The sequence below is a fragment of the Symphalangus syndactylus genome, chromosome 8, assembly GCF_028878055.3.
Source record: "Symphalangus syndactylus isolate Jambi chromosome 8, NHGRI_mSymSyn1-v2.1_pri, whole genome shotgun sequence".
Lineage (NCBI taxonomy): Eukaryota > Metazoa > Chordata > Mammalia > Primates > Hylobatidae > Symphalangus > Symphalangus syndactylus.
In genome coordinates, this window is record NC_072430.2 from 104800427 (window position 1) to 104824702 (window position 24276).

The 24276-nt window shown below is 40.7% G+C and overlaps 1 protein-coding gene across 2 annotated transcripts in view; it reads left to right on the plus strand.

Moving 5' to 3' along the window:
* Positions 1-24276, plus strand: part of LOC129488250 (aldehyde oxidase) — an 84311-nt gene that overhangs the window by 26100 nt on the left and 33935 nt on the right. For both annotated transcript variants that reach the window (XM_055290143.2, XM_063644886.1), the window contains exons 14-21: positions 476-660; positions 1637-1799; positions 3852-3944; positions 8519-8688; positions 8989-9115; positions 11732-11854; positions 15217-15313; positions 22624-22748. In XM_055290143.2, coding sequence (XP_055146118.1) covers positions 476-660; positions 1637-1799; positions 3852-3944; positions 8519-8688; positions 8989-9115; positions 11732-11854; positions 15217-15313; positions 22624-22748 — 1083 coding nt within the window. The remainder of the gene's footprint in view (positions 1-475; positions 661-1636; positions 1800-3851; positions 3945-8518; positions 8689-8988; positions 9116-11731; positions 11855-15216; positions 15314-22623; positions 22749-24276) is intronic.

The window sequence follows — 24276 nt, forward strand, 5'->3', positions numbered from 1 at the left end:
TTTTGAAAAAAGCCTAAAAATACATTTGCAATAGAACTTAGTGGAAAAACCATGAGGCTTTGCATGAGATAGTGTCAGGTTTGAATCCTGGTTTCAAGGCCTGAACTAATTACTGAATCCTTCTGCACCTTGGATTCCTCGTCTGTAAAATGGGAATAATCAAGCCTGCCTCAGGGGATGTATTAGTTTGCTAGGGCTACCATAACAAAGAACCACACACTGGGTGGCCTCAACAACAGAGACTGATTTTTTGGAGATGCTGGGGGCTACATATCTGATTTCAATGTGATACTCAACATACACATACTGTCCAGCACGTAGGTGATGCTCAACACACACACACTACCTGGTGCATAGGTGACACTCAACACACACAGACTGCCCGGTGCATAGGTGACGCTCAGCACACACAGACTGCCCAGTGCATAGGTGATGCTTAGTGTTTCTACATGTGCCATTTAACCGTTTCTTTCAGTGGGAATTTGTGTCAGCCTTCCGACAAGCCCAGCGACAGGAGAATGCACTAGCGATAGTCAATTCAGGAATGAGAGTCTTTTTTGGAGAAGGGGTTGGCATTATTAGAGAGTTATGTATCTCATATGGAGGCGTTGGTTCAACCGCCATCTGTGCCAAGAATTCCTGCCAGGAACTCATTGGAAGGTAAGGCATTAGAGGTAAGGGGTCCTCTAATACTTGGAGTCTAAGGACAAGTATTAGAGGAGCCCTTTTTGTGGTGAGATGTGATTACAAGAAGAAAAGTGTTCCATACCTTTCTATTTAATGGCTGGGAATTCCAATAAGATTTTGTTATTATTTCCATATGTCTTGATGTTAGTGAATTCTGAAGTGGGAATCATATACTCTGTGTGCGTGTGTGTGTGTGTGTGTGAGAGAGAGAGAGAGAGACAGACAGAGAAGCCCTCCCCCAGCAGTGCAAATTTGTATTATTTATTTTGGGAGAATAATTTGCCTTGATGAAAAACCAAATATGTGAGTTTGTTCTATAATAAATTGTTAAAGGCATTTGCTTACCTGACTTCCTATATCTAAAGATGATACTAATAGCTAATATTTCTTGAGCATTACTTGGTATGAGCTGCCACAACAAAGCACAGTGATTAAAAGCATAAGCTTTAACACTTGAGAAAGCCAGACTGGCCAAAAATCTCAGTTTACCCTCCTCCATGGTCTCAGTCAGCTTACTTAATTATATTGGTACTTTGGTTCCCTATCTGTCAAAGATGAGTGATCATACCTACCTCACAGGGCAGTTGAGAGGATTAAATGAGTGAATACATATAAGGTGCTAAAAGCAGATCTTGGCATGCAATAAATGTCCTAGTGGTATGAGGGTCAGTTACTCCTGGAGCATGGATTTTATATGAGTTGTCATCTATTTCTCTAGATCATTCTGTGAGTTGGGTTCTACTAATATTCCCCTTTTACAGGGGAGGACATGGTGAGACCCAGGCTAGCCACCTTGAGAGTGGTGGGCCAGTTTGAACTGGGGCTGCCTGATCCAGAGCTTGTACTCTTACTTCCTGTATTAAACCGTGGCTATTTGTCTTACCCATTAGATGAAGATATGGGGTAATAAACCCTGTCAGGCTAGGAGTCTTCTCTTTGGACTTTCCAGGCGCTGGAACGAAGAGATGCTGGATATAGCCTGCAGGCTTGTTCTGGATGAAGTCTCCCTTTTGGGCTCGGCGCCAGGTGGGAAGGTGGAGTTCAAGAGGACTCTCATCATCAGCTTCCTCTTCAAGTTCTACCTGGAAGTGTCACAGATTTTGAAAAAGATGGTAAACAACTGGTTACACGTTAACTTCCCCAGTACAGGGAGCTATGATGACACCCAAAGTAGAGGCAATGACTCCCTACCAAATAGCTGTAGAATAAAAAAGACAATCCACATTAGAAACACATGCACTTGCTGAGCATCCCTCAGCCTGTCTGTGGGTGGGTATGAGTTTAGGGAAGAATTGCAAGTAGAGCCAAGAGTTGAGCAAGCTTGTATTTAACACCACTCAATTATTTTGTTTCTGACTGGTAGTTTTTCCAGATCATGTTCAGAAAACTTGCTAATGATTTGAGTATGTTTTCCCTCTGTAGGGCATTTCTTCCTCCTGAGATATTACCTTCACGTTGAGGTTGACTTCATGTGTTTGGTGTTCTTTTCCAGATTCAGCTTCATTTCCCTAGCCCGTAAGGTGGCCATGATGGCAGCCACTGCACAAGATGATTGTGAAATGCATCATTGTAGGAAAAGGGCTTCATATGAAGCTTCATAGGAAATTCGTAGTAGTAGTCATAATAATAGTATTATTATCCTCCTGCTTCAGAGGAAATTCGTAGTAGTAGTCATAATAATAGTAGTGACAATCCATGCATTCTTTTGCCTGGTCTCTCTTAGGGCAAACAATTAAAGCTACAAGATTGTTGGCTGGGGAGGACACAGCTAAAAAAAATTCTCTGAATAAATCCATTAGACCCAAAGGAGACTTGAGCCTCATTGGCCTCACAAACCCCATGTTATAACCAGCTGACCAAAATAGACTAGAAGCCAAGCACAGTCTTCCTGTGGTATAGAAGTTAGTATGGTCACTTTAAATAGTAGACACAAAGTCCTCTCTTATCCTTGCTTTTGAGAGTATCTTCTCGGTGTAGGTGAGAGCAACTAGGAACCAGAAGGATAGTATCACATTTTTAAGAATGAAAGCTTGAAATCATAGATAAGTGACATATTGTCACCAGGTAAGCAATTATAGACTCTTCCAATTAGTAGCAAACTAATATAATTTCTGGGTGACTCAAGTGATATAATTTAAAACTTTTGCCCTGTAGTCTTATACTCCTCCTCTCTTTAAAAATAATAGCTTTTGTTGGTTTTATTTTTTTTGAGACAGGGTCTCACTCTGTCACCCACGCTGGAATACAGTGGTGTGATATCATAGCTCAGTGCAACCTCAACTTCCTGGACTCAAGCAATCCTTCCACCTCAGCCTCCCAAATAGCTGAGACCATAGGCATGCACCACCATGTCCAGCTAATTTCTTTATTTTTTTGTAGAGACAGCGTCTTACCATGTTGCTCAAGCTGGTCTTGAACTCCTGGACTCAAGCAATCCTCCTGCCTTGGCCTCCCAAAATGCTGGAATTACAAGCATGAGCCATGGCACCTAGCTGGTTTTATTTTCTATTAAAATTATGTAAATTAGAAAAAATAACCCCCAGGTGTATTGTTGAAAGCCTTTCCCCCCATCCGGCTCTAGGCTATGCAGTGTTCACAGTCTTGTGTAAAGAACCGAATGACTCACTTCCCTCAGTCTTGAGGAATGTTCTTGCTGGGAACCCAGAACCCTTCCCGCTGTGGGGCAGCGGCAAGGATGCAGCCTGTGTCCCCCTTTCTAGGTAGCTGGCGGGCAACATGGAACACCTTTATGCTTATTTGCAATGGTGAACTTTGACTCTGATGTTTTCCTGGCTTAAGTATTTTCTTCCTTTCCATTTTATTTACTTAGCTTCTATCTTCTTGTTGGATCCATTTGTAAGTCCTCATATCATTTAGGAGAGTATATGAGAGAATTATAAGAAACATAGAGCTGGTGGAAGCCAGTTACCTACCGTATTCATCTGGCTATTCATAATATGAGGAAGTACGTATGCACCTTCCAGAGTATATGTCTTTGAGTCAGGGAGCTGCTTGTATTTCTGGGGTTCTGAATAGGGCGAGTGCCTAATACATGTGAGACTTCAGAGTAGAGATGCTTGCTAAGACTCATGCTAGCCTCCCTTCCAAAATCATTCTGGCGCATTCAAACCATTTAAAATATCTGCAATGGTTCTATTTTTCAGGACCCAGTTCACTATCCTAGCCTTGCAGACAAGTATGAAAGTGCTTTAGAAGATCTTCATTCCAAACATCACTGCAGTACATTAAAGTATCAGGTGAGTAGTATTTTTGTTTTTAAAAATTCACAGTCTGGGCTATAGTGCTTTGACCTGGACATTCTCACTGTTTCTCCGTGAAACTCAAGCTCTGTAAGTCCAAGCTCCACTTCTGGTAAACTCACAACCTCCTTTAGGGGTAATTAAAATTCCAAAATCAATGAAGAATTTTGATTAAAGACAAATCTAGCAGTGGTAATAGTAAAGAAGGATGTTGATTTGGGTCTTAAAGGTCACGTGCTTAGCACTGTGGCCTTGTACCACAGACACGCATGAGCTGGCCACCTTGTCACGTGTTTTCTGCCCTGGGCACTGCAGGCATCAGAGTCCAATAAAGCCACGCTCTGAGGCAGGGCCATGGGCTGCTTTGCTTTCATTTTCAGAGGAAAACACACAGCCCCTGGAGGTTGATGAAAATTCAATAATGCTTTTAAAAAGAACTGCTGATTTGTTTAGCTTGAATGTTAAGATATTTTACTCCCTCAGTCCCTATTCTCCTAGTGATTTTTCTGTGAGTTACATTTTAGAGTTGAATCAAACGTAAGTACTAAGAGCTTTTCGTAAGCTCTCCTAATGAAGGCCGACTATTAGAAAACAGGATTCCTAACTCTCAAATGGAATTTTCTGCCACATCATAAAAATATTGCCTGAAGTCACCCTGTTGGTAAAGTGGATACAATTTGGTGTGTTTTCCCTTGAAATTATTATCAGGAAACTTGACCTTGAGAGTTTTAATAAGTCAAGAACATGAAAAGGCTTTTTAAAGCATTTGTTCACTGAATCTCTTGTTGGATTTAGTTGTAAAAGCTTATAGTATGTCATAATGAACATTGATGTTGGTGTGTATTCCTTGAGGTTTTAGGTTCAATATGTTTAAAAATTAAAATGCACCAAACTCCATTGAAAATGATCATTTTGAAAGTTAAAAACAGCGGCCATCTCCCCGGTGTTCTTTTCAAATATGATAGTTGAACCCTTTGGCTTATAAATACCCTAATATTTCTTAGACAATGGAATAAACTTCAGAAAGAAACAACAACAAATTAATGGATATTGAAATCATCCAAAGAAAAAGGAAAATCTTCACATAGTGCATGATCTTGAATGAGAGTTTATCATTGATTGCAAAACAAAGTTTTAGATGCATTGTGTCTGCCATATAGATGAGTTTTGTTTTTGTTTTGCCCGTGGTTTTTCACACACACATACAAACATCCGCATTGCTAGAGCAATGTCAGCACTCACAAAGAGCATTTTTCCCCTAAATCACTTCATTTGCTTTGAAAGCATTTTGACACAGCTTCAAAAGATCACCAGTTTGAGGAAACAACATTCTTCCTTCCATAGTATCTTTAGCCAAATACTAAGCGGAAGCAGGTAATTGAAGACAGCATCTTTCACCAGTAGATTCATCACAAAAAAAAAATTTTTTTTTTGCCAAAAAAAAAAAAAGTATGATATCTTTGACTGTAGGACAAAGACATTTTTTGGAATTTTTCCTCAGTTTTTTGGCAGGCCTCACACAACATGGTTTCAAAAGACTTTTTTTTAATGTGGTGAAGTGTTTTGTTGGTTACAGTGAAATATGTTATGTCAGTTAACTCCCAGACCCATTACAGATACATATGAATGTCTTTCCTTAATGTCTGAGCTTATGAATTACCTGGAATTTTGCTTTTCAGGATGAAAAATCTTCTTAGGGTTTTAAAAAGAAGATGTGGGTGATTTTTTTTCACTCAAATGTGGTTCAGGTTGAGAGCCCAAGCAGCATCACAGCTCAGCACTTTGGGGGATATTTTGCAGAGGAAGTCAATTCCTACCATCTGCAACATATGAAAAACCAACCTGGTAGAACCTCATTGTTGGTTTTTCCTTTTGATCACTATCTCAGCTCCTCGAAGCAGAGGGGGAAGAGGAGAACTGAGGGGAGTCCTTTGCCATCAGGACAGGGCAGTGTGAGCTACCTCAATAGAGCTGGAGTGTTGGGACTGCCTCCAATCTGTGCTCATGCCTGAACCCCAATAAGTAAACTTTTCTCTAGTCCCCTACATTTGTGGCCTAATATCTACCTTTATTTAATGGAGCCCTGGGCCAAGGTCTAAATTATTTTTCTCAATAATCTCCTGCTTTCTAGCTTATAAAGTCAGCATGACTCAACAATAACCGAAAATGAAAAAACAAAAACTTAGTCAATACTCCGTTTTTTGTGCACTGTATTATAGTAACTACAAAATTGAAGTTTACATTTAAGTAAAAGAAATATGAAATTAGAACAATAAATGCTTATCAACCGTGTTTATTTTGCAGCAAAACAATAAATTTTATATAAAATAGGAATAAGTGCATCCTACACACGTCTTATACCAAGTTAATTGTAGAAATTACACTACTTTCTGTGCACAGTTGTCAGCCACAATTTGGTTGACATTTTACTTCTTGTCATTTATATTATGAAAGCAATATGGTTTTTTTCTTTTCAATCAATGTTGAACATGTTCTGAAATAACACATGCCACTCTGCCATTCTCTCCTGGTATTCCAGCCCTGCCACCTGCCTGGAGAATCTCTGATCTCTATCTCCAGCCAGAGGTTTTTTGTTTTTTTGAGGGCCTTAAGTAGTTGGGTAGTGAGTGGGGAGCACTCTTCTCGAGTTCCTGGAGCAGCAGAGGGCACTGGAGAACTGTACATTTCACAGCTGTCTTAAGTAAAGCTCTCATTATAACCAGAGGTCTCCTCCATTTGTGGGATTAGATGAATTAAACCCAAATGTTCAGAAAGGAAAGCAAAACATCTGCATGAAAAGGAAATGTGTTAATCAGGGGGATCCAGACAGCTTCTCTTCAGTTGGTCCATAGAGCAAGAGCCTTGGAGAACTTCCATTGGACCAGGGCAGAGTTTGAAACAGGAAACCCTGCAGTGAAGAGTGAAATGAAATACCGTTTTAGATGGATTCAAGTGTCTAACTTATTGTTCATATGTGCTGAATAGGCTTTCTCAAACTGCACATTCTGGTAATCAAATACAAAAGAATTTAGCTTTTCTCCCCGCTCTGATGCCTTAAAGGACACTATGTTGGAAATAGGCCTGTTTCTTCTTTTTTCTCCCAGTAAAGACTTTTAACCAGTATGTGTTGGCGACTTGTTCTCTCTTCCCTCCTGCCATATGATGTGTAGCCTGGCATTGTAAGTCTCATCTCAAAGGAAGATCCAGGGCTCAGGGTGATCCTGTGAACTGCAGGATGGGAAGGGGAGGAGTCCATAGCTTTTCTCTGACCTCAACCTTGCCAACATGACTGCATGCCCCTCACCCCCAAATCTTCCAAAGAAAGCCTCAGGGAGTCTGGCCTCAGTCCCAGTATGGAGTGCAATGTTGACACAGTGAATTACAGATGGGGGTACCCGCCAGGGCTTAGCAGGCCACTCCTCAGCCACAACCTTCACCCTGGCCTTATGTCTGTCTCTTCACTCGCTCTCCTTCTTTCTTCATACCTTTAATTCTTTTCACAATACACACCCAACTGGGAAAGCCATAAATTCCCATATTTGAAACACCAGGGCAGACATTGTGCTGATTAATGTCTGCTTTGGTTAATGAAACACATTTAAGATATTTACAGAGCCACCGGCAAGACATTCTGCTCCATGGGGCTCTAAGAAAGAGCAACATTAGTGGATCATTACTCCAATTGCAGGTCCCTTTGGCTTCATTCTCTATCAGGATTGTCTAAGTTAAGAGTTTTGCCAATTATTTCTTATATTTCCTCACTCAAAACAGAAAAAAAGAAGGCTATTCTGGTTGAAGTAATACCCTCAGTATTTTCTACAAACATAGTCACGATATCATCATACTCTTCTGTAAAATATTATATGTGTCATGCTTATATAGAAACAGTAAAGTCATTTTGATAATAAAATTTAAAGAGATACATAAGCATTAGCAAGAGGACATAATTTTGTATTAAGAGAAAGATTTAAATTTGTTTACTTAAACAAATGGAATTTCCATTTGAGATGTTTGGGGTCTACATTCAAAAAAAGTGAAAAATAAGAACAACATCATGGATTGACATACCAGTTGGCTTATTGAATTACTGTAGTAGGTTTATTGTCTTGGTGTTATTAATAGTGACTTTTTTTTTTTCTGATGGAGTCTCGCTCTGTCTCCCAGGCCAGGGTGCAGTGCTGTGATCTTGGCTCACTGCAACCTCTGCCTCCCAGGTTCCAGTGATTCTGTAGCCTCAGCCTCCCGAGTAGCTGGGATTACAGGCATGCACCACCATACCTGGCTATTTTTGTTTGTTTGTTTGTTTTTTTAGTAGAGACGGGGTTTTACCATGTTGGCCAGGCTGGTCTCGAACTCCTGACCTCAAGTGATCTGCCCACCTTAGCCTCCCAAAGTGCTGGGATTATAGGCACGAGCCACTGTGCCCAGCCCAATAGTGCTTTTTCATATGCAAAAGCATTCTGGTTTGAGTCTAAATTATATAGCTACCTTCTTATGGGAAATGTGCATAATAATAATTCCTACTTTCTCTACAGAAATGTAAAAGTATATTTTGATTATTTATTAAACAGAATATAGGCCCAAAGCAGCATCCTCAAGACCCAATTGGCCACCCTATCATGCATCTGTCTGGTGTGAAACATGCCACTGGGGAGGCCATCTACTGTGATGACATGCCTCCGGTGGACCAGGAACTTTTCTTGACTTTTGTGACTAGTTCAAGAGCTCATGCTAAGATTGTGTAAGTGATAAAATTCTTACTCAATGGGCATAAATTATTGTCTTTTCATCTAAGTCACATTAGTAAAAAGTAATGGTGTGAAGAAATAGGCTATTTGTTGGTGATATGCAATGCAGACCAGAGGTGAAATGGGATCGAAATGTAGGATTTACTACAATTTCATTGTCCCAATAATTTTTTCCCAGTTGTCTGGCAGAGACTGTTGGACAGTTCTTACCTCTCTCATATCTTATTCTCCAATTAACCATGTTCTCAGCTTCTATGGCCGCTCTCAGGAGCTCTGCTGTGTATATCACCTAGGTCTATTGATCTGTCAGAAGCTCTCAGCATGCCCGGTGTGGTGGACATCATGACAGCAGAACATCTTAGTGACGTCAACTCCTTCTGCTTTTTTACCGAAGCTGAGAAATTTCTGGCGACAGATAAGGTACTGCATTTTTGCTTTCTATTTGAAAAATAACTTTCCCAGTTAATGGTGCTTCATATTTTCTTAAAGATACCATCTAATTTGGCACACCATGAAAGACTCCAGTATTCTTAGAATGCTTATTATAAAAGTATATTCTAATATTAAATGAATTCAAATATATTCATTTTCTGTATAAGTAAAGACATTAACTAGTTATATAAAAGATTATTTGGTGTTTTACATTTTCTAACAATGAGATGGCATGCTGCTAATGGTATAAATGGATAAATGAAGATGGATTAATGATAACTTTTATATGGAAATCCCTTCCCTGAGAAGCCCTTATTATTGTCCCAGTCTCAGTGTGGTCAAAGCTCAACTACAAGTTCAAGTGGTGTCTACACCATGAAAGCTTTTTTCTCATTCTTCAATCCAGAAGTACTGTTTGTTGTCTCTCTCTCTCTCTCTCTCTCAATTTATCCTGACTCATTGATATTTCCATGTGTCAAATGGGCTTTTTATTTTTTATTTTATTATTATTTTTTGAAATGGAGTTTCTCTTTGTCACCCAGTCTGGAGTGCAGTGGCATGATCTTGGCTCACTGCAACATCCACCTCCCAGGTTCAAGCGATTCTCCTGCCTCAGCTTCCTGAGTAGCTGGGCTTACAGGCACAAACCACCATGCCCAGCTAATTTTTGTGTTTTTAGTAGAGAGTGTTTTTGCCATGTTGGCCAGGCTGGTCTTGAACTCCTTACCTCAGGTGATCTGCCCGCCTCGGCCTCCCAAAGTGCTGGGATTACAGGCATGAGCCACCACGCCTGGCCTAAATTGGCTTTTTAAAAGTGAGCATCTATGATGTCTGGTCACCATAGCTGAAAAAGATATGTGTGATCTCTACTCTCATGGAGCTTAAAGTCTAGAGGAGAAAATGAAGTGACCTTTAATGTACTTTCTACCTTGTGTTAAGCTTGTTTATTTTGATGTCTTATATATTTCCTCCACCTAGCATAAATTCCTTGAGTGAGGACCCATGTCTGATTCATCTGTGTATTCCACACACTGCTTCACACACTGCAGGGTCAATGAGTAGAGGTATAGTGATAACATTGTTGCCTTGTGAAAATTACAAATGATTAAAACTTTGGCTACGGCAAGAACAGCAGTCAGCAGGTTTTCTGTATAATTCCGACTGCTCAGTTCAGTGTTTACCCAAAAGGGCTTCATAATTTGAAACAGTCCCTTCCTCTGGCTCTCCCTGGAAGATACTCCCTTGAAGATATTGTCTGTAGAAATAAAAGCTTGATGACTGAGTTTGAACTCAAGGTTGAAACTACCCCGGAGCAGGGCTGTGTAGCACTGGCAGAGACGGTGAGAATTTAAGCTCTTTGCATAAATGTTTACTAAACAAGTGAAACTGATCTTGGCTGCGTGATAGTACCTGCTCTTTGAGGTATGCTTATGAAGATCATATGCATCTCAGGGGCCACATCTATGTGCCAGGTCACAGGAGCAAAATCAGGAGTCTTCGGAGTGCCATTGTGAATGATTGCCTTTGTTGGTTTAATGCTTTTTAAAACATTCATTTATGGCACTTAATGGCTTTTAAAAATCTTTTCATTGTAGAAATTGTAAGCATATACAAAAATGGGAAAGTATTATACAATGAACCCCATAGATCCATCATCCAGCTTCAACAGTTATCAACATGTTACCATTCTTGTTTCATTTTTCTCTCCTTCACTGCCCCCCTCCAACGAACAAACTTTTTTTGTGTTCATGCTAGATTTTATGTTTTTAATGCCTTTTTTGTCTGATGATAAAACTACTTTATGTTCATTGTGGAAAAGACATAATAGTTCAAAGTCGATTTTTAAAATGAGTGATTACATTGAAATTGTGAATCACAGCATAAGGTAGGAGAGCGAACTCAGCAATCATGGTGACTTCTTCCAGTCCAGACTGTTTTTACCTTTCTCAAGTCTTAAGGTTTCTTTTCCCCATCTAAATTTCTGCTCTGGTCCGTGTGTGAACTCCTGAGTCCAGCTACCCCACCTGCATGTGAATAATCCTAGCTGCCAACCCCCCCAGGAAGGGGATGCTGTCTGCTTGGTCACGTCTTGGCTAGGACATCTTTTCATGAAAAGACAGTTTGTGAGGAGAGATGTGCTCACCATCAGGGTTTTGTTATCACAGGGGACTCCCCTTCCCAGGTCACCCCCTTTTTCTCTCTGGTTGAGATGAGCTGTGACGTCCTGGTCCTCCCTGTCCATGAAGGCAGAGGCTGCCTCTCTCAGAACAGCTCTGATTGTCGTGTGACAGCCACACATCAAGCCATGGGACAGGCTGGCCCTCACACAGCCTCATAGGCTTGGCCTGGAGCCCGAGCCTGCTGTCCTCAAGACAGCATCACTTCTGCTCCTTTGATACAGCACAAGGATCTAAACTTCCCCCAGTGCCTAGGGTTAGGAGGCCAGCTGTGGTTATGCTCATGGACAGATGTGGAGGGGTCACATCTGTGTGTATCTAGCCCTAGCCCTACTGTAATCTAGTACTAGGAGGGAGGAAGAAAATGAATAAAAGAGAGGACCTGATACCTGCCCTCCTTGACAACAAGGGTCTTTCTGTGTCGTAGGTGTTCTGTGTGGGTCAGCTTGTCTGTGCCGTGCTTGCCGATTCTGAGGTTCAGGCAAAGCGAGCTGCTAAGCGAGTGAAGATTGTCTATCAAGACTTGGAGCCGCTGATACTAACAATTGAGGTAATGAGTTCCATGGTGGTGCCAGTTGGGAACCAGAACAAATATCGGTTAAAATGCTTTTGGCTACTGTAACAGGAAAATGTGGCTCAAAGTGGCCTCTAAAACACAGGGACTTTATTAACCTCTAACCGGTCTCAGTATTAACAATTTCCCCAAGGACACGGCTTCTTTCTGCCGCTCTTCTCTGCTGCCCACGATACAGGCTCGATTCCTGTGGTCACACAGATGGCCGCCAGGACAACCTGGACTTCCTTGTTCATGTTCAAGGAGTAAGAGGAACCCTATTGCCCCAGCATTCTAAGCACAAATCCTGAGATCCAGCCTAATTAAGCCACTTAGGTCACATATCCATCTCCAAATTAATGACTCGCAGAGGAATGGAGGAGCTGTTGGTTACTTCTAGGGGTAGGAGCTGGGGTCAGATTTCTCTGAAGTAAGTGGGCTATGTAGTGGAGTGTAGGAAACTGAAACAAATCTGAGCCCTGTTTGGAAAGGGGAAGGGGAGGGGATGCTGGATGGGAACCAGTGATGTCCAGGAAAGTGGATCCACTCTATGACTTTTTACCCACCTTCACCCAGGCACATGGTGAGGACCAACAGGATGTTCCATTAAGTGAGTGTCAGAGACACAATTTTTAGATTTTTCAAGAGAGAAGTCATATGATGCCTACAGGTATTTTGGCAACTTAAACTGGAGAATTGCATTTTCTATCCTGATTTTTAGAAAGAAGTTGAAATTTTATAAAGGCTATAAGACTCGTCTGCATGAAATGATAGGGTGTTCTCCTGCGTGCATTCCATTGGTTCTTATAATTTCCTGAATGACGAAAGAATGAACACTGGGGAGGCAGTGTAAATAGATAAGACTCAGTCCATACAGGCTGCATGTGCTCTGGGACACAATATTAGCTTCACAGCATAATGAACACATTGTTCTCTGGGTGACCAGCATGGCCTGAGGCAGAATTGAGGAAATGACCTGGGCACGATCAGTGTCTCCAGGAGAACTGGGTGTTGGGGGTGCTTCCTGCCATGCTGCTTGATGCTTAGGAACATGGAGTTTGTCTCTGGGAATTTTTCTTACATTTTAAGATAAAAATAAAATCATGTCAAAAAGACAAAAATGTAGAAGTCTAGTTGGAGTTGAAGTGTGATTAGGCCTCCCAAATTTTCCTGGCCAGTTTCAAATTCAAACACTCTGTTCCTTTCTCAGGCCCTTTTCATTTAATGTTGCATACTGCTCTTGCTTCATATATTCTGTCCCCTGAAGTTTTGCTGGAGAGTTAGAATTACTTATTAGAAATTATTTACATAATACTTCATCAATATTTTGTTTATAAATCTTTGCCCAATATCAGGGGCTAAATATCTGCTCTCCGCTCCCCCTACCTTCCAGCCAAATAAAAGCCCCAATAAGCAAATATAATAGATGCCACTCCCCCCACCCTCACCACTTCAACCAGCAGACTTGTGATTGTCTGCCAGAAAATCCCAGCATCAGATACAAGCTCTGGCTTTGTGGAAAGAGTTGCCTCACATTGTGTTCAGAGATTAAGCTCTCAAAGTCTAAAGATCATCAACTGGATCAGAGCGAATTTAATCAAAATTTAGAGCAGGGAAATATGCCCCTCTCCCTATACATTACAGTTCTTTTATCACTTTCCTGACTAAGAAAAATTTGGAAAATTGGCTCAAAGTTACTCAAAGAGCAAGCAGCCAGTGAAGTTGAAAAAGATTAAACTTTTAAAAATAGGATTTATAAAATCTAGCTTTTTTTTCAACCTGGAATCTCTTTAATCTTAGATTAATAAGAAAAACACATGAACGGATTCCAATAGGAAGTGTGTTATCAATCAAAATAGAACAAAAACAAATATATCTCTGTCACTATCACAAAGGTTTAATCTGGAACATGCTTTCTGAGTTTTTAGTAGATTGAATGGGGAAACAATCAAAACTCTTGAATCAAGGGGTACGGCTGATGACCATAATGGAAAAAAAATGTGTTCCCTACCGGAATCTGTCCTGAATAATCATCATCAACAACAACATGACCATAGCTAGGACCTATACAGAGCTCACTATGTGGTTGACATGGTTCTAGGTTAGTTTCACACATTAACTTACTAAATGCTCACAACAACCCTATGAGGTAAAAACTATTTTCATCCCCATTCTGATGGGGAAACTAAAAGACAGGGTTACCCAAGTTTACATAGCTAGTCAGTAACAAAAACAATCAACAAACACTCTGTCAAAGAACCTGGGCCCCACCGGTGCTATAAACAAACCAACCCAATTTTTGAATGGGGGAAATGACAGAATCAAAATAGCACATCCCTCTAAGGGGTGTTGTCTAGACACCTACTGGTGGCCAGAAGGAAACAGAGGTAAGAGAATCCCCATCTACCAACAGAATGGAATTTCATGGATGGACAATAACCCACAGTAGATAATGCCAGCAGGAGCTGGCTCACCACATTTGCCAGTGGACACATGGATTACTGCAAGATAAATTCTCAGGGATAGCTAAAAACCAGCCTATGTTATTGTAACTACATCTCTGGTTAGGTGCACCACTGTACCCCATTACTGGGCATCCAGGGAGAGCCGATAGGAGCCAGTGTATAAATGGATTTGTACACCCAGCACCCAGACAGGGCTTGTCTGAAATCTTACTTCCAGAGCTGGAGGTCCCAGGTGCTCTACTGCCCTGTGCAAATGAAATGCTCATCCCCACAAAGAAGGACCGTGGGGCTGGCAGCCAGAGCCGCCATGATCCCAATCACTAGAGTCTCTTCAACTAGCAATTATTGAGTGTTTACTATATGCAGTGTAAGCTCTTCACGTCTTATTTCATTTTATCTTCACCAACCACGATCCTATTGGAGCTATATGCACACCTGTTACTTCCATTTTACAGACGATGATAAGAGAGGTGAAGTGATAGGCCCACAGTCAAAGCTGGTAAGTGGGAAAAATGTGCACAATGCTGACTGGGTCTAGAGCCCAGGCTCTGAAGCCCTGTGCTATATGGCCTTGGCTACATGAAATGGATTGTGGTATGAAGACAATAATCTGCCTGGAAAATACTAGTTTCATTCTGGGATCACTTAGATGCCAGTTTTTTTCTGTGCATATTATTTCTTCGGACTCAGTAGGCACATTTACATTTCCTCACCGGGGAGTCTCTCTGCAGTTGGATTCTTAGCTTGGCTCACCAGGGTCATGGTGAAAGTGCACGTAACTACAAGGTCAAGGTGGAAACAGCCCCTGCTCAGAAGATGTGCAGTGGGCTGTGCCTGCCCCCCTAGGGCAGGGTCTCTTGCCCAAGCTGCCTCACTCTTCTGTTCTCTCTCTAGGAAAGTATACAACACAACTCCTTCTTCGAGCCAGAAAGGAAACTGGAATATGGAAATGTTGATGAAGCATTTAAAGTGGTTGATCAAATTCTTGAAGGTAAAAAACTAAAGGAAGAGTAAGCGACCCTGGAAGCCTTCTAAGCATGTCAGTTTAAGGCTTCCTTTGTCTTTTGGAAATCATCTGGCAGCCTAGGGGATTGTTGCTCCTCAAGAACAGGCAGAACAGGCACCTCATTCACAAACGTGTTTCCCTCTGTCTCTGGGGTAGGCCAAGAGCCAATGGGGAGGCAAAAGGGGAGGCAAGACCCTGCCCCTGTGTCCTGACCCCCCTTCCCTCATCAAGGCTCCGGTTGTTAGAGATGTCATTTCCTTTCCTGTTCACAACCACCCTGCAAGAGGGTATTATTATCTCAATCTTATAGGCTGGAAAATGGAGGCTCAGAGTAATTATGGAGTGTGACCAAGGTCACACAACAACTACTAAATAACAGAGCTGGCCATTGAATTGATAGGCTTTATTAAGATTTCCAAAGCCCACATTTCTTCTTCATCCTTTCTCTCTCTGATTCTCCCTCTCTTCCTTTCTTCCTTCTCTGCTTTTTCTTCCCTTCCTCTTCCCTTCCCTTTCTCCTTTCTCTTTCTTCCAGACTTCTTTCCTGTATGTATGTATGTAATTAAAATTAAATTTGCCTCTTAGAAAATAGTTAATTATAGCTTTCCAGTACAATTCCTTAACTTTTGGCTTTGAAATATTTTAAAACTTACATAAAAGTTACAGAAACATTAAAGAAACTCCCAAATATTTTTCAGATTCCCCAATTATACACACACACGCACACACACACACACACACACACACTTCTGAGACATTTGAGAGTAAATTGTAAACATGATGTTTGTCTCTTTACTCCTAAATAGTCAGCGTTTGTTTCCTAAAAACAGGATGTTGTCTAACATAAACATAGTTATCAAAATCAGAATATTAACACATATGCTATTAATCTACACACCTTATTCAAGTTTCACCAGTTGTCTCAATAATGTCCTTTATAGAGGAAAAAAGAGGTTCATCATAAGTCTTAAATAACCCATGCTTTCCCCACCACACTCTGCTGTCATTGCTGCTGTGAAAGCTGTACTAATGCCTGCCTCACAAGATCTCTGATTTACAGACATGCTATTGGGTGGGTATGAGCAGTCTGTGCCACATCTCAGAGCAGAGAAATCATCTGGCATTGTCTGTCTTTAAGTGAATTTCCAGGACATTGGCCTCTAGTGCATGTTTAAAACTCCCATCTTCTGGGCTGGGCACAGTGACTTATGCCTATAATACCAGCACTTTGGGAGGCTAAGGTGAGTGGATCACTCGAGGCCAGGAATTCAAGACCAGCCTGGCCAAAATGGCGAAAACCCCTCTCTACTAAAAATACAAAAATTCCAGGCATGGTGGCGGGAGCCTGTAATCCCAGCTACTCAGGAGGCTGAGGCACAAGAATCGCTTGAACCCTGGAGGCAAGGTTGCAGTGAGCCGAGATTGCACCACTGCACTCCAGCCTGGGTGACAGAAGGAGACTCCATCTCAAACAAACAAACAAACAAACAAACAAACAAACAAAAAACACAACTCCCATCTTCTTAATTTTTCTCACCAACCTTGATCACAAGAATAGGAAGAGTCCTAAGACACATCCCATCCTGAGTGCACAGCCAGAGCTGTGTAATATGTCACCAGTCAGCCCAGCTTCTTAAGTTCCAAGCCCATCATGTCTCAACTCTATAGGTGCATTAAACTTGAAGTGTGTCAGGGGCTGACTGGAAATGTTACCTGAAAGCTGTAGGAAAGACACCTGGAACTGTCACCTACCAGTTTTCCTTGGCATTGTGTCTTATTAGCTGTGTAACCTGGCAGGGCACTTCTCAGGGCTCAGTCTCCCTGTTTTAATATTACGTAGATAAAGTAAAAACAATTTCAAATGTGAATTATAAAGATTATAAGAGATAATCATGTGTTCTTGGCATATAGTAACAAATCAATAACTGTGAGCAATGATTATTAGATTTAGATGATTTTGTTGTTCTCCTGAGAATATTGTCTATTAGTGAGATACGTTGGCAGGTGTTCATTTATCAAACCCAGTGTTTCCAAGATTTTCTCCTTATAGGAATCACTGAGGATATTTATGAGACCTAGAGATTCCTGTGTCCTTTTTTAGAATTGTAGAGTACCCAAAACAGCCCAGGAATTGGTCTTAACAAGTTTTACAGGTAATTCTTAGGGCTAGTAAAATGTGAAAAACACTGGAAAGGTGAGTTTTATTTATGGGAATGAAGAGAAAAGGAGGGTACATTTCTATCACAGAGCGTTCCTGGTATGAGCATGTTGGAAATATCAATAGTTAGGGGGGTTCCTCGTCTCATGTTTATTTCTTGACATAATGAGTATTTGTGCAAAATTCCATTGTTGTATTTTTCCTTGACATCTTCTTTCATTATCTAATTCAATTAGGTGATTGATTTAGTCTGCCTCTTACTTGAATTTTTGTTATTGCTGCATACCCCATTGATAAGTATAAAAATGATACGGGAATATTAAAAAGGACATTTATACTACTTTTCAGTATAAACGCCAACTGCAGTAGCTCACGCCTATAATCCCAGCACTTTGGGAGGCCAAGGCAGGACATTTGAGGCCAGGAGTTTGAGACCAACCTGGTCAACGTAGCAAGACACCTTCTATTAAAAAAAAAAAAAAAAAAAAAGGAAGCCGGGCGTGGTGGCTCATGCCTGTAATCCCAGCAGTTTGTGAGGCTGAAGCAGGCGGATTGCTTGAGGCCAGGAGTCTGAGACCAGCCCGGTCAACGTAGCAAGACTCCTTCTATTTAAAAAAAAAAAAAAGGAAGCCGGCGCAGTGGCTCACGCCTGTAATCCCAGAATTTTGTGAGGCTGAAGCAGGCAGATAGCTTGAGGCCAGGAGTTTGAGTCCAGCCTGGGCAATATGGCAAAACCCTGTCTCCAATAAAAATACAAAAATTAGCCAGGTGTGGTGGCAAACACCTGTAATCCCAGCTACTCGGAAGGCTGAGGCACCAGAATGGCTTGAACCCGGTAGGCGGAGATTGCAGTGAGATGACATCAGGCCACTGCACTCCAGCCTGAGCGACAGTGAGACTGTCAAAAAAAAAAAAAGATGGATGGATGGATGGATGGATAGAAGGAAGAAAGGAAAGGAAAGGAAAGGAAAGGAAAGGAAAGGAAAGGAAAGGAAAGGAAAGGAAAAAAAGAAAAAGAAAGACAAGGGAAGGGAAAGACAAGGGAAGGCAAAAGAAAACCAATTTTCATCCTCTTGACTCACGAGTTTGAGTCTAGTTTTTCCTTTATCTGCTATCATCATTTGGATTATGAGTTTCTCATAGTATCTCATGATATTTCAATGTGAGATAATTGGAATTAATTATCATAGCAACACTTTATCTGTCTTCTAAGAAAATAAGTGTCCCACACTGGGGCCTGTAGGAGTGGGCGTAAGGGGAGGGAGAGCATCAGGAAGAATAGCTAATGCATGCTAGGTTTAATACCTAAGTGATGGGTTCATCTGTGCAGTAAACCACCATAGCATACGTTTACCTATGAAGCAAACCTGCACATCCTGCACATGTACCCCAGAACTTAAAAGTTAAAGGAAAAAAAGAAGGTAAGTGTTCCAAGAAAAAAAATATTTAAAAGATAAAATATGTGGAGCATTATATCAGGTCTTAGAATGCATTCTTGGAGGGAGTACTATTATTGTTTGCACTTATCTGCTGCGAAGATATATTTCAACTCTATCTAATCCCAGTGTCATAGCACCAGAGGATGCTAAAGATTACCATTTTCAAATGAGCCAGCTGAGGCTAGAGAGGCTACCTGATTGACCAGGATCAAATCTAAGAGTTTTCCCAATTCCAAAGTTAGTATTCTTTCCTCTACATTATCCTGCTTCTCATTTATCTCATTAAAATTCTGTTAGCTGGGATGTGCTTTATACTGGAGAGCACAGAGAACAATCTGTATAGAAGGATTTGCAAGAGACCCAGGGAGCCCTGAAACTGAGATGATTTTCCCCACAACCTATCCTGCTGGGCATGGTACAGATAGACACATTCACATCTTAGTAGATTTGGGACTTTAAGGGCCTCTTATTAAAATGTAAATATGCCTGGAGGAATCACTCCTAAACCCATACTGGGATAACATTTTATCTCAGGGATTAGTTGATCAAATTGGTTTCCAACCTAGAGAGTTGAGAGCAATACCCTAAGGTGAAGAGGGGGCATTATGGGTGGGGGCTGAGGGGTAGGCAGTGCAATATAACAGGTTTCTAAAACTTTGCCTTCTTTACAGATTTAAACAGGAACAGCTCTAATTTTTTTAGCTCTATATATTTTAAATAAAATGAATACTTAACAAAATAAATTCTAAGTGGATAGGCAGAATCAATAATACTGCAAGCTTGAATTTGAGCCAGTGACAATGACATGGATCTTTAGACTATTTGATAAAAGCTTAAATTGAAGTTAAGATCTGAGCTTGTGGAATTTTAATGTTTATATTTTTATAAGTGAAGCAGAATCTATTCATTTTTCTGTGCTCTTTTTTTAAACTCAGATTTTCGATAAGTTAGGAAGTCCGTATTGCAATATAAATCATCTCATTGGGAATCCTCAAACAATTTGTAAATCACTATTACCGAGTAAATTTTTAATTTTTAAAAGTTCTGCCTTCCATTAACATGACTGCCAGTAATAATTGTATTCTGTTTGTTCCCTCTGCTTTTTATTCTTTTCCCCACCTTCCTGTGGGTTGCCTGAATATTTGCTTAGAATTTCATTTTGATTAATCTATAGTATTTTTTAGTATATCTCCTTGTACAATTTTTTTCAGTGGTAGCTCTAGTTTACATACACACATATACGCATACATATATATAAAATAAAATTTATATACATATAAAATATTTACATATATAAAATATCACAGTCTGGTTTCAACATTTTACAAGTTCAAGTCAAGTGTAGAAGCTTTACCTCCCTTTACATCCCTCTCCTTTTTATAATATAATTGATAATTCTATTTATTTATTCTACATACATTGATAATCACATGAAGCAATGTTATAATTTTGCTTCAGACACAATTTAGGAAACCCAAGAGGAGAAAGAAAGTCTATTGTATTTACTAGTATTTTTATTATTTCTGTTGTTCTTTCTTCCTCCCTGATATTTTAAGATTTCTTCATTTAAAAAAATCATTTTCTGTCTGTTTTAAAAACTTCCTCAGCCATTATTTCAGGGTAAATCCGTTTAAAACAAACTCTTAGTTTTCCTTCATCTGAAAATGTCTTGATTTCCCTTTCATTGTTGAAAGATATTTTTGCTGGATATAGAACTCTGAGTTGACAGGTATTTTCACACTAGAAAATTTTTTACCACTTCTTCTGTCCTCCATTGTTCCTGAAGAGAAATCTGCTGTCTTTAAAAGTGCTTTTATTTTTCTTTCTTTTTTTTGAGATGGAGTCTCACTCTGTCTCCCAGGCTGGAGTGCAGTGGTGCAATATCAGCTCACTGCAACCTCTGCCTCCCAGGTTCAATCTACTCTCCTGTCTCAGCCTCCTGAGTAGCTGGGTTTACAGGAACCCACCAGCATGCCTGGCTAATTTTGCTATTTTTAGTAGGGACAGCGTTTCACCACGAAAGTACTTTTCTCCTATAGAGGAAGTAGTGTTTCTTTCTGATAGCTTTCAACATGGTGCTTTTGTCCTTAGTTTTCTGAAGTTTGACTATAATGTATCTTGGAGTGTATTTCTTTGAATTTATTCTATTTGGGATCACTCAGCTTCTTGAATCTGTAGATTTGTGTCTTTTGCAAATTTGGGGATATTTTTAGCCATTATTTTTCAAATAGTTTACTTCAACGGCACGCATGTTAGATCTTTTGTTATAGCCAATGGGTTCCTGAGGTGCTGTTCATTTTTTTTCCAGTCTATTTTTTTCTGCGTTTCAGACTGGCCAATTTCTATTGTTCTATATTTTTGTACATTAATCATTTCCTCTGTTCTCCCTATTCTGTCGCTGAGTCCATCCCTTGAACTTTTTAAATTTTTACTGTATTTCTTAATTCTAAAATGTCTATTTGTTTTTTCTTTTTATACTTTCTATTTCTTTGGTGAGGTTTCTATTTTTTCATTTGTTTCATGTGTTTGTGTAATTGCTCATTAAAGCATTTTTATTACACCTGTTTTAAAATCCTTGTCAGATAATTCCAACATCTGTGTCATCTCAGTGTTGGCATCTGTTGATTGTCTTTTCTCATTGAAGTTGGGATTTTCTTGTTTCCTGGTATGAATGATATTTGATTGTATCCTAGACATTTTAGATATTATGTAATGAGACTTTAGATCTTATTTGAATCTTCTATTTTATTAGAATATTCTGTTTCACTAGATTACTTTAACCTTTTGCTGATGGAGAAGAAGGGGGTGATGCCTTGTTACTGCTAGGTGGGGGTTGTAAGTCCAGGTTCCCCATGTGGCATCCACTGACAGCACCCCAATAGAGAGGCTGGGACACCTCATTGCAGCCTGATGAGAGTGGAACTATAGATTTCCTACTCAACCTTCACAGTAGGGATGGGGCTGCAGTTTTTTTCCATAGTGTTTGCCTGGAGTAGAGTGCTTATTGTCTAAATTTTTTTGTCTTTCTAGTCTTCCCCTTTTCTGGTCCTTTGGCTAGGGAGAGTGGGCTTTTCTTGAGGATTTTTTTTTTTAATTTCTTTGTCTGTTGGAGTTTTTAGATTGCTGGCTCCTCCGGAACAAAGTCTGGGATATCTGAGGCAAACAACAACAAAACCCACTGAACTCACTGCTGTGTCTTTCCTTAGGTCCTGAAGTCCCTAGCTGGTCTGCCTTCTCTCCACCTTTCAGAGTCTTCTTATATTTGTTTTATAAATAATGCTCAGGGTTGTTATCTGTACTTAACAAGAGGGACAGGGAAGAGTACATCTACTCCTGCTTGTCCTAGAGCTGGAAGCCTCCACATTCTCACATTCCTACTTCTCTGCTAACAGCACTGGCTCCTTACGACCTACTGAATCAAGACCCCTCTGCTTTTGGCTCTAGAAAGTCATACACCTTTCCCTAGGACTCTGTGACCTAGATATTGGCAGACACAAAAGATTCTCCTATAGAACTTTACTTCAAACCTGCAAGTAGACTGAAAGCTAAACATTGTTGTTTGTTACACTTCACTGTGTAGCCTGCTGCCCCAGCAGAAGCGCTGTCAGTGGAATTTCTGCATAATGGGATAACACCTGGGGGACACTACCTGTTTCTTCTGACTGCTTCCTTGACTTTTATGTATTTTCCTGTAACAGGTGAAATACATATGGGAGGTCAAGAACATTTTTATATGGAAACCCAAAGCATGCTTGTTGTTCCCAAGGGAGAGGATCAAGAAATGGATGTCTATGTGTCTACACAGTTTCCCAAATATATACAGGTAACATGGGGCCATTGTGGAGAGGACATGGCTAAATGATTTCTGGTCAGTGAAATACATCAAGAGCAATTAGAGGTGAAAGTATATTTGGGAAGTTGAGGTGGGGGGATTGCTTGAACCCAGGAGCTCAAGGCTTCAGTGAGCTATGATCACACCACTGCTCTCCAGCCCGGAAGATAGAGTGAGACCCTGTCTCTAACACAAAACAAACAAAACAAAACAAAAAATGTTATTTCTTCAGGGACTGAAGAAATATTGAGTATTAATAGCCATATTGATTTGGGTATTAATAGCCATATGAGTTCAGTACTTTTAAAAGAGTGTTATTAAAGTGGGAGCCTTTTGTTTGTGGATTGTAGCTTTAAAACCAGTTATGGAATCAGCAGGTCTCTTGCTCAGCTCTTGGCACCACTGTTAAGAACACAAGAGAAGAAAGAGGAAGACCTGCTCTCCAAAGCCTATGGTGCCTAACTCACATGAAACAGTTAAGAAACAATATTGAAAAGGATGCAACCAGGTGCTAAATCAGCAAAGGCAAAATTTACATGAGTGGAGAAATTAGGAAAAAGGAGAGTTTGCTGAGGGCTGGAATCATCCAGGAAGTCCCACAAAGAAGCCTTAAGTTTGGATTCAGAGTGAGAGTGAGGTTTGTCTAGATGGTAAGACAAGCGAGGTCACTTCCAGGCAATTCCACAGCAAGATCAAATGACACCCATTCATTTATTTTCTCACCTCTTCTGTAAACATTTGTTGCCTGTGTCCTGTACCTCAGACAGCATGCATGGAAGGAAGGTGGAATAGCACAATGACCGCCCCAGCTGGAATGGAGGGGTGCCTTTAGGAAGCAAGGTTTAAGCATCAGGGTGAGAGTAAGGGAAATGAGGCAGGGGGGGGCTCTTGATTCTGATCATAAGGAGCCAGTGCTCTTAGCAGAGGAGTAGGAATGTGAGACTATGGAGAGTGAGGCCTCGTAAAAGGCAGGATCCTAAGGAGGGTCAGAGGAACTCCATTTCAGGCCTGCTTTGCTCTTCACTCCCCATGGGATATTGGGTCCATAACCTCATCCGTCTCAGGCTTCCCATCTGTAAGAATCAATTGTGAAGACTAAATGACCCCTAATCATTAAGATGGCAGAAAAGAGTGAAATCTGCATCCAAGAAAGACGAACTGGTCAACTTCAGCAGCAATCCAAGCAAGGAGTGAGAAGTGTTTTTTTTTTTTTTTTTTTTTTGAGACAGAGTCTCGCTCAGTCACCCAGGCTGGAGTGCAGTGTTGCAATCTCAGCTCACTGCAACCTCTGCCTTTCAGGTTCAAGCGATTCTCCTGCTTCAGCCTCCTGAGTAGCTGGAATTATAGGCACGCACCACCATGCCTGGCTACTTTTTGTATTTTTGGTAGAGATGGGGTTTCATCATGTTGGCCAGGCTGGTCTCGAACTCCTGACCTCAGGTGATCCACCTGCCTTGGACTCCCAAAGTGCTGGGATTACAGGAATGAGCCACCACACCTGGCTGAGAAGTGCTTATTT